This window comes from Thunnus thynnus, chromosome 23, assembly GCF_963924715.1.
Source record: "Thunnus thynnus chromosome 23, fThuThy2.1, whole genome shotgun sequence".
In the NCBI taxonomy this organism is placed as follows: domain Eukaryota; kingdom Metazoa; phylum Chordata; class Actinopteri; order Scombriformes; family Scombridae; genus Thunnus; species Thunnus thynnus.
The window spans coordinates 26,730,995-26,741,573 of record NC_089539.1 but is presented as its reverse complement, the minus strand read 5'-3'; the positions used below and the strand labels follow the sequence as shown (position 1 = coordinate 26,741,573).

Below are 10,579 nucleotides of genomic sequence, written 5' to 3'. Positions count from 1 at the left end.
TTCAAGAGCCGACAACAAACAAACGTGCTTTTAAAAACATAATATTTTAAAGCTTTATGGTCCTGCTGAATCTTTTCTGTAACATAAATTCCTTCTCTGTGTTATTCTACACCTTTAGCAGATAAAACATGAAATAAATGGTTAAACATTCATGTAAAGGCTGATTTTTAATGAATATTCACCTTTTTAAATGACTAATTTAATTTACAGTTCAGTTTGTTATGAAGAGTGAACGTGTTCAAGGATCAATATTTTTTTTCATCATCGTTGTGTGAAATATTGGGGACGTGGCAGGACGCTGCTACACGCGCGGCTCTTCTTCCACGGACCAATGAGACGCGAGTACGACGAGCGAGCCTCCTGACGTCATTAACGGAACTTCGGCGCTTGCTGAAGTGGACCAATCCGATGTGGAGATGTGTTCCAGGTGGCGCCGGATTGGCTGCGGCCGGACGGAAACGGATGTGCGGGACGGGAGGAGGCGGGGCGATGATCGGTGGACAGACGGTGAGCTGAGGAGTCAGAGTCAGTTGATGTCCCGTCACAACATCCAGGTGAACGTCACCGGCAGACAGGTAAGATGTTAACAGCTGACTGTCACATTTACTTCTCTGTTCACTCTACATTTCTACTGGCTGGTTACTCAAAGACTAAGAGATATTACGTCATTCATAACTGTCAGGGTCATCATTAAACACACTGACAGAATGAGGCAGATACACAACATCAGAAAGAGAAAAGTTAGAGAACAGTCAAAGAGGAAAATGAAGATTTTCAGCTGCTTTCTGATTGGAGGAAGTCAGAATAGAAGCTTTACTGGTAACTGGCAAGAATATAACAAAGATCATTACATCTGTCAAGGTAAACAGAAAGTTACTGTGGATCAATTAAACATGTTAATGACAGAACATCTATCTATCTATCAGCTATCTATATCTCAGAGGTCAGCTCAGTATATTTCTCTTTTTGTCACATTATTATGTTTCTGCATCACGTCATAGTCTAATAACAGTCAAATATCTCATTTCCAATTATGTGTTAATCTAATCTAATCTAATTAATTAATTAATTAATTAATCTAATAGGGAGAGAAAAATGATCTCATTAACTGATCAGCTGTGGTGGACGATGTAATCAGATCATACTTCAGTAGATCAATACCACACTGTAAAAAATGTCCTGCAATCAAAAGTTTACAGAAGTAAAAGTACAGAAGTACTATCAACAAAATGTACTTGAAGTATCATAAGTAAAAGTACTCATCATGCAGGAAGTATAATAAATGTATAAAGTTGAATATTTTATTTGTTGTTTATTCTTGAGGACGGTTCGCTTCTCATTCAGGTTTAGACATAAAGTTGAACTACTTTGTATTCTGCCGGGGATTTGAACCTGTAACATAAATAACAACAGACATCACTAAAATGTACTTAATGTGCTCTGACACGTGGTGGATTAGAAATATAAAATAGCTTCAAATGGACTCACTGAAGTAAGTAGTTGTGTTAGAAATGCAGTACTTACATACATACAGTACACAGTATCCGTCTTTTGTTTGAGATACTGGTGTTTCTTCAGTCTGTGTGTTGTTCTGAGATGTTGCATCATCTTTAATATCTGACTTGTCTCTGTCAGGATGATTCGGCCGCTGCTGATGTGTTTCGTGCTCTGTGTCGTCTACGGCAGCAGTAAACCAACAGAGAAGAAGAGTCGCGTTCATCATGAAGAACCTCTCAGCCACCTTGAACACGATGACGCTAAAAACTATGACTACGACCACGAGGCCTTTCTGGGCCAAGACGAGGCCAAGACCTTCGACAACCTGCCGCCAGAGGAGAGCCGACGGAGGCTGGGGTGAGTTCAGGTTCAGGTACATCTGTCTGTCAATCAATCAGTGTCTAAAATACCTGAGAGAGAGACAGAGAGAGGTGATGAGTGAACCTTTCCTGCAAACATGTTCACTCGTTGACAAACAGGAAATATTCAGTTTATAATTCCAGGATCCAGCTGAAGGATCCATAACTGGTTCAACAAGTTCAGGCTGTCACACCGAGCATGAAGTTTATTTAAATTCCACACCTGAACAGGTCTGAGCTCTCTGCCGGAACAGAAATGTTGGTCATTTATTTCTATAAAAATATAGACATTAAAGCAAAGAAGAGACATTTCTGATCATTTTGTCAGTGTGAAATTTATTTTTTCACTAAATCAACGAGTCTCTTTGCATCTTTGATCACCTGATCTTTCTGTAGATGACAGTAAATGTAGACTAATGATTTCTTTTTGTGTTTTGTTATCTGCGAAGCAAAAAGCTCATTTGATATTGATAAACTTACACAGGAAGTGAAGTCTTCCATGACGTGGTTTTTGGGAGTAAATTTGCAGTGACAGGAGACGTGAGGTGTGAACTGAAGTGTGTTGTGCTGATTGTAAAATAATCCTCAGACTGGCCGTCCCTGCAGAATATATTTTAAACAGCAGGCTGCAAGGAAGCGCAGGTAGCAGCTGTGGATTCTCCTGTGTGATGAATGAAACACAAACCAGCTGTTTATTCTGGTAACAACAGAATGATTTCAGTTTTGTGGTAACAAAGAAACTAATTTTTAAGCTAATTTGTTGGTTAACAAGTTACAAGCTAAAATCCAGCTAATGTGGCCTGACTCTATTACTTTATTAAATTAATTTAAAACCAAACAATATCATCCCAAAAGCATCTGCTGTGGTAACCAGAAGCTCATTTCAACATACAGAGTACATATAACACACTACAAAACAAACTTATTAATGTATCATAACAGAGCTTATTAGACATCAGCCTACCACAGAGGCCCCAGCAGAGGGCGCTCATGTTACACACAACACTCAGTGATTAACAGGCTAACAACAGACAGCAGCGATGCAAAGCGTGTTACGGGTTGTGGAGAAGGAGGACCCAAAGACAGAGACTGAGGCTGAAGATAAAGTTCTTTATTCTTGGACTGTGGAGGACGAAACTGAACAAACCATGGAAGACTGAACCGAACCGAACAGAGGATCCAACAACACTGAAGTGCAAACCAAGACTTAAATACAGACAGAACTAACGAGACAATGAGGTACAGGTGACTAGACACAAGGGCAGGCAGAGAGTTGACTGGCAGGGCTGATGAATGTGATGCAGGGAAGGTGTGGAGAGAAAAATGGGCTGGAGAAGAGTGTAGAAACACAGAAAACAGAATACTCGTAATACAACCCAGCATATATTAAACTGTCCAAGAAAACACATGAATATAAAGCCAAGTGCACAACACCATAAGCTAACTAATAATGCAAGGCAGTCCTTCAAAACAACAACCTAAATAATATTAACACAGGAAACCAAAAGAACAAAACAAAAGAGTCCGTAACAGCCCGACTGTGTTTCTGACTCTCAGCTCTGCTGTTTAAACAGACGTAGCAGCGTCTCTGCGTCTCTTCCTCTACCGTCCAGTGTGTCTGAGTCTCTGGCTGGCAGCAGCCAATCAGGAGAGACGCTCCACGCTGCGTTTGGATTTTATAACTGAACTAATACCAGGACACAAGCTTTTATTTCTCTGACATTTTCATATCACAAACAATGACCAACAGCATTAAAACACAAGTCTTGCAGGTAAAACACGCGACTCATGTAGCTGTTTTATCAGTTTAGTGAGGGGCGGCTGCTCTGCAGGTGCGCTTGATTTGACTGTAACTGCAGTAAGCGGGTGGAGATAAGCCTCCTGAATCTACACCCAAAATGCAGTCAAGGCTTTCACTTACAGTTTCCATCATGGATTTGTTCCTCTGCATCCTTCATGATGATCAGCTCGGAAAGATGCAGAAAAAAGGTGCCTGAAGGAGTTAAAGCACCAAATAACGATCACTAACAAAAGACTCCATACAGAGTGACAAACCAGAGACGTCTGCAGATAGAAACAGATGAAAGATCAGGAGGAGTTAACAGATCATTAGAATAGTTATAATTACAATAAAAATAAGTTCTCTTTCAAATCAAACATCCCAAGATATGAGTGGAAAGTTTTGTTCTTCCAACTGCATTTATAACCTTTTTTTGTGACTCAAATGTAGCTTAACCAGTCATGTGATGCTACTTCAGTTCACTTTACCAGTAAATATTACTGGGACCACTACAGAAAACTGCAGATGAACATTTAATATCCAGGAATTCACATTATAGACACGACCACTGACTGTCCCTGTAACACATTAACCAGCCAGAGTCCAGACCTAGACCAGGTTTGACCTGGTCTTGTTCTTTGGAACTTGACTGTCACTTGCTGGAAGTCGTATTATTGTGTGTCATGTGATCACACGTTGGATGGACCATTTTAATGACATTCATTCATATTAGATTTTTTGCAGAATGAATAATTTACAACCTCTCTTTAATATTAAGTTTGCAAGAATTTTTAGATTTATTTTAATCAGGTGGAGATGCAGAAAGTCAGGGTTCATATGACAACCTGTATTTCATTGTTTCTATTTTTTCTACCTTTATTTAAAGCATCTATAACGTATATTTCTATCTGTCAACAGTCTGATCTGTCAGTGGCTCGTAGTGATGAACCAACAGAGAATTATCAGTGACGCTGCAGCTCTTCTCGGCTTTACGGAGCTTTATAGTGAGTTTTAGTGAAGGTTGGACTTGGGGGGGGGCAGCAGAGGTGGACATGAGGGACTGAGAGGGTTGATGGGGGAGATATGGGGGGGCCGTAGCACTTCCAATCTGTTATCTGACAACATAACAGAAAAACATGTCAATGAGAAAAACAATATCATGCGGCAGCATTCAAACAGTGAGGAGGGTTCAACCTGCTGATAAGAGGTCATAACTTTCTCCTTCTCTATTTGTTTACGACAACAACCAGTTTTTGGCATTTCTAAACATTCACAAGTTAATTTTAGTCGTCTCTGACACAAGCAGACCTGGATAAATAAATTAAATAATAACAATATCATAATAATAATGATATTATAGCAGAGAAAAGAGCTGCAGCACGGAGCCAACATCAACACACTTGTAGTATTGAAACGTTCGGGTCATCAAACAAAGTTTTGGTAACTGCGCTCTGTCTCTCCGCAGCATCATCGTGGATAAGATGGACAGTAACAAGGATGGGTTTATCTCTGAGGAGGAGCTGAAGGTTTGGATCAAGAACGCTCAGAAGAAGCACATCTATGACAGCGTGGAGCATCAGTGGAAAGACTTCGATTTGAACAACGATGGCCAGATCAGCTGGGAGGAGTACAAGAACGTCACATATGGGAGTTACCTGGGTAAAGACTGAAACACACTGTTGTTGATGTCGTTAAGTCAGTTTCCTGTGATTGTCTGATAGATTTCCTCCAACAGACGACCCGCAGGCGGACACAGAGTATGACTACAGTCACATGATGGCGAGGGACGAGAGGCGCTTCAAGGTGGCAGACAGGAACGGAGATCTGATCGCAGACAAACAAGAGTTCACCGCCTTCCTCCATCCTGAAGACCACGAACACATGAAGGACATCGTGGTGCAGGTGGGTGTGATCCACTGAAGTCATGTGATCCACTAAGTGAAGTATTTTAGAGATACTTATATGTGTCTGCTCACTGTCACAGGAAACAATTGAAGACATTGATAAGAACGGTGACGGCTTCATCGACCTGAAGGAGTACATCGGTAAGAAATACAAAGTACAGTAACTAAGTACTTTTACTCAGGTAGTTATTGAGAACAAGTATGAGGTTTTATATGACTATTTCCACTTAATTATATTTGCTTCAGTCCAAAACCTCAGTGAGAAAAAAAGAGAAGCTTAAAGAGAGGAGAGCACAGGACATCAAATCACACATTACAGAAGTTTGGAGGAACATTTTGAACTCAGACAGATCATAGCCGTAATGGGGAGGATCAATAAATCACAGGTGCTGACCCAAACCAATAACATGTTCGTTTGTCCGACTCTCAACACTGTCTGACTTCCTGTCTGTGTCTCTCAGCTCCAAGCTCATTGGTTCCCACCAACGATCTTTAAAAACAACTCAGAAGTCTATCGTGCCATTTTTAAAAAAGACTCTGACTGTAGTTTTTAACAAACAATCAGGAGGAAATAGTGCATTTATTGGGGACTATTTTCAGCGATGGATGAATCCCCATTTGGTGCTCTTGTGAGTGTTTCTGGCAGCAGGATGGTGTGTGTGTGATTGAGTCAAAATGAGCTACAGTGTGTGTGTGTTCAGTGTAATTGGTGTGTCTCATTGATGTGTTTTAGTTGTTTTTGGAAGATAAATCACACAACTTGTCAGCAGACCAGTTCAGTGTTGGCTTGAGACTGGACATGAGGACAAATACAGAATATCACCAGACTTCCAGTTAAATGAAATCATCCTTCACTGTTGGTGAGGTTTAAAAAGATCACACAGGTTAAACATACGGGCTTGCATCTTCCTGTAGGTGACATGTACACCTCTGAGGAGAACCAAGAAGAACCAGAGTGGGTGGCATCAGAACGGCAGCAGTTCTCAGAGTTCAGAGACAAGAACAACGACGGGAAGATGGACAGAGAGGAAACGCTGGACTGGATCCTGCCGGCCGACTACGACCACACCGAGGCCGAGGCCAAACACCTGCTGCACGAGTCCGACGCAAACAAGGTCAGTCAGTGTTCTCCAGCCTGACCAGGTCAACGGTACAAGACTTTCTCCTTATTTTTTAACTTCAGAATAAAATGTACAGAATCAATGGTTTCAATCTGGAAACGTCTGAACAGGGAATAAGTCCATGTGTGACTGATTTTATGGTGTCATGGCAAAATGTACTGAATGAACTGTAGCTGACAAGCTAACCGCTAACATGCTAGCACCAGTAAGTATCAACATCTCTGAGCTTCTTTTAGTTTGGACTTCTGACCCCCCACAACATGTTGATCTCATTCCAGTCAGTAAAGAGTCTCTGGCCTAACGAGTGTGATAAGTGTCAGTTAGCATGCTCGTTAGCCTGGTCACCAGTCAACAGTCCTGCTGAAAACAATAAATAGTTTGAACAAAGTGCTGTTACAAACACTAAATAACTGTTCTCTGGTCAAACTCTCAACGTGTTCACCTGTGTGACACCTGTCTTCATGTCTTGGTTTGTTCAGGACGGGAAGCTCACCAAGAAGGAAATCCTCGACAAATACGACGTGTTCGTTGGAAGTCAGGTGACGGACTTCGGGGAGGCTTTACTGCGACACGACGAGTTCTAGACACGTAGCAGATATTAGATAGAAAACTTGTTTTAAGAATATTTTGTAAACCTGCAGAAGAGAAAAGCTTGTGGTGTTTAAATTTGGAGTCTGTTACATTCAGATGATGATCAGTGAAGCACAAAAAGCTTTGACCGCATGTTTTTCTAAAGCTTCTCCTGCTGCTCACTCCGTTTTTAGGACTTTATATTCCGTCCATGTTTTGGTGTTTGTTGGTGTTCTCACGCTGGGTTTTGTATCTGATCAGTTTACTGACCTCTCCTCTCTTTAGTGCCTCACAGGTTTGATCTGTTTTCATATTTCCTTCATTTCCATTGATCACAAAAACATGTGTGTTTAAAGACTTAAGTTTAGGACAGGATGACAAGAAGTGGTCTGTGCTTTTAAAAATAGTTGTTACTCTACATTTTATATCACCCTAAAACACATTTATGGAGTTTGTGTTGAATTTGCACACAGACAGAAAGTCTGACTCATATTTTGGACTTCATGCTGTACTTTAACTTTTACAGCCTGTTTTCAATAAAAATATAAAATCTAATGAGTGTGTTGTGTTTTGAGTGAACTGATCCTTTAAAGCCCTCTTAAATAGTCTGCAACAAACAGAAAAACAAACCTTTAAAATGAAGCTCAAGTATTTTTATCACATTTTTGTTGCCTTTCATCTAAACAGGGACGTTCTACATCATAATATTTGTTGTATTTACATGTTGGTCTACAGGGAACATCGCCTTGAAGAGTCTTCCTGTAACATTGATAGAAATGTCCTTTTGTCTTCCATCTGAGTTTTGTCCTGAACATTAAGAAGCTACGGACACTGAAGACGTCTCAGTCTTTGAAGAAACCTCCGATGATTCATCCATTTTCTTTCCAAACACCATCTCCATGATGCAGGCGTTAAACTGCAGAGAAAACAACAATCAGACTTTAAGTTTCTTTGTTTCTGTGTGCTGAAAACATTCAGGTGAGGGTCTGCTCACCTGTTTGTTCATGAAGACATAGATGAGTGGGTTGTACACGCAGGAGCTCTTGGAGAAAAACGCCGGGATGGTGACGAGGCGGTAATCTTTGTTCTCATCTGACGAGTAGGCAAAGTAAAGAGCTGCAATGGCATACGGGCCATAACAGGTGATGAAGGATCCCACCATGACGATGATCATCCTCGACACTTCCTTCTCCGCCTTCTGGGTGGAGACGGACTCCGCCTGCTGAGCCGCAACCTGAACACAAGACAAGAGGGTTGATATGAAAGCAGAACTTGAGAGCAGAACATGTGAAGCTTTTTAAAGTGTCAGTGAAGCTCACCGCTCTCAGAGCGCCCAGCAACTGAGAATAGGAGAAGATGATGATGGCAAGAGGGGCGATGAAACAGGTCACCATCAGGAAGTTGGTGTAGCTGCTGCAGTGAAACTCCTCATTGTGAGTGTACCAGTCTGGTCCACAGGAGCAGCCCAGACCTTCAGGAATATACCTGAAAACCAGCACATTCACACACTCAAACATCAGCTGGACATGTTGAACTCTGAGGAGGAAAACAAAGATTCATACACATACCTGCTCCAGCCAAAGAAAGGCGGGATGGCACAGCCGATGCCCATGAACCAGGTGAAGGCGACAGCGGCCAGAGCGTGGTTACTGCCGAATTTAAAGGCTCCAAAAGGTTTACAGATGACCAGGTATCTCTCAAATGAAAGGACTGCCAAAGACCAGGCTGTGACCAGTCCTGAAGAGCACAGAGGTTATAACTGTGGTTATAAACAGTAGAAACATTAAAACAGTCACATGTTCCTCACATACAGTTTATCTACCTGCTATAGATCCCATTGTAGACTCCAAGGCACACATGGTATGACCCAGGAAGAAGTACCCCTTCATGGTGGAGACAAACACCTGACTGACGGAGAACGTCACAAAAATGAAGCCTGCAAATGAGATGTTGACCAGGATGTAGTTCAGAGGCACCTGGAGCTTCTTGTACTTCACCGTCACCAGCAGAACGATCAGGTTTAACGGCGTCCCAGCAAACAGGACGAAGCCCATGAAGACGGTCTGCAGGTAAAAGACCCACTGAGGGGCCAGGTAATACTGCGGCCCCTCAAAGGGACTCACTTTAGAGATGTTCTCGTACAGGTGGAAGTATTTCCCCATCGTGACTCCTCAGCTAACCTCACCGATCGCTTCAGCCTCTTTATATACTCTCATAAACCACTTACACTGAAGATTTACTCTGAACATCTCCTCTGTTTTTCTAAAGTCACATTGTAGGATTAAGTTGTCGATGTTTTCTGCACGATGCTAATCCTTCTTACGCAGAGCCGTGCAATAAAAACAGCCGGATCTGCGTAACGTTTGTCTGAAACACACAAAAGAAAAAAAAACTATTTAACTTTAATCTTCTCAATCCTCTCAAGTTCTCATCCTGTAGTCACAGTGCAAACATCACAAACTAACACGTTATAATGACGAGATTTACCTGCAGGGAAGTTATGAATACAATCAAGTAAATGAAATCAAGAAATCAAAGAAAGAAATCAATCAAGAAAAATGTTTTAGGGAATAAATGCATCTGACAAATGACAGAAATATATTTATAATGTTGACAGAGAGACAAGAACTACTTCAATAATGTGAGACTAATAATAAGAAACCGTATCTAAACTGTATCTGGTAAATAAACGACTTTTAAGTTTATTTACACTGTTTGTAAAACCACAAAAAACTGTTAATAATGATTTAAAAAGTGAAAAAATGAAAAATGTGTAAATCCACTTTTGTTTCTTTAGACATCTTTAAGCTTACAGGGGAATACAGGGGGTTATGATACATAAATTCTGTATAATATGATTGTGTTGTTTTCAACGGAGTAATAAAGTGACATTCAAGCTGCTGCTGATGAATCCAATTTTCTTATTAACCTTATAAACCTCACAGGTCGTTCACACTCAACTGTTTAACCTTTTAAACCGTTCAGTGAAAACTTCATTAACCAGTTAATTATGCAATTAAACAACGACTCAGCCCTTAATTACACATTTCAAACTGCACAGTCTCACTGATTGATGATGTATTGATCTGATCAGAAACAGTTATTATAACACAAACTGACATTATGACACTTTTTTAAAATGATCTCATCTCTGTTATTGTATCTGATGTCATTGTAAATATTTTATTGTCTTTTTAACTTCTGTTTTAAACATATTATTATTATTAAAGGTGCTTCATGTACAGAGGAAGCTCATGAAATAAAATCTGTCCTGTTAGTTTTTATCACATTAAAATTGTGTTTTTATTTGAAATAATAAAACTTGATGAAAGCTTCGGTCCTCAGATT

At 40.6% G+C, this 10,579-nt stretch overlaps 2 protein-coding genes across 2 annotated transcripts; one reads left to right on the top strand and one right to left on the bottom strand.

Moving 5' to 3' along the window:
• The first annotated feature begins 445 nt into the window (after positions 1-445).
• Positions 446-7,786, top strand: calua (calumenin a). The gene is made up of 7 exons (XM_067581050.1): positions 446-575; positions 1,636-1,854; positions 5,102-5,295; positions 5,372-5,538; positions 5,621-5,681; positions 6,456-6,655; positions 7,141-7,786. Exons 2-7 carry the CDS (start codon positions 1,637-1,639, stop codon positions 7,243-7,245), a joined length of 945 nt encoding a protein of 314 aa, XP_067437151.1. The 5' UTR covers positions 446-575; position 1,636; the 3' UTR covers positions 7,246-7,786.
• An 83-nt stretch (positions 7,787-7,869) lies between these two features.
• On the bottom strand, positions 7,870-10,346 carry opn1sw1 (opsin 1 (cone pigments), short-wave-sensitive 1). The gene is made up of 5 exons (XM_067581049.1): positions 9,054-10,346; positions 8,800-8,968; positions 8,551-8,716; positions 8,226-8,465; positions 7,870-8,147 (listed from the first exon to the last, which is right to left on the bottom strand). The coding sequence occupies exons 1-5, from the start codon at positions 9,391-9,393 to the stop codon at positions 8,046-8,048; spliced, it is 1,017 nt and encodes a 338-aa protein (XP_067437150.1). The 5' UTR covers positions 9,394-10,346; the 3' UTR covers positions 7,870-8,045.
• Positions 10,347-10,579: the final 233 nt, after the last annotated feature.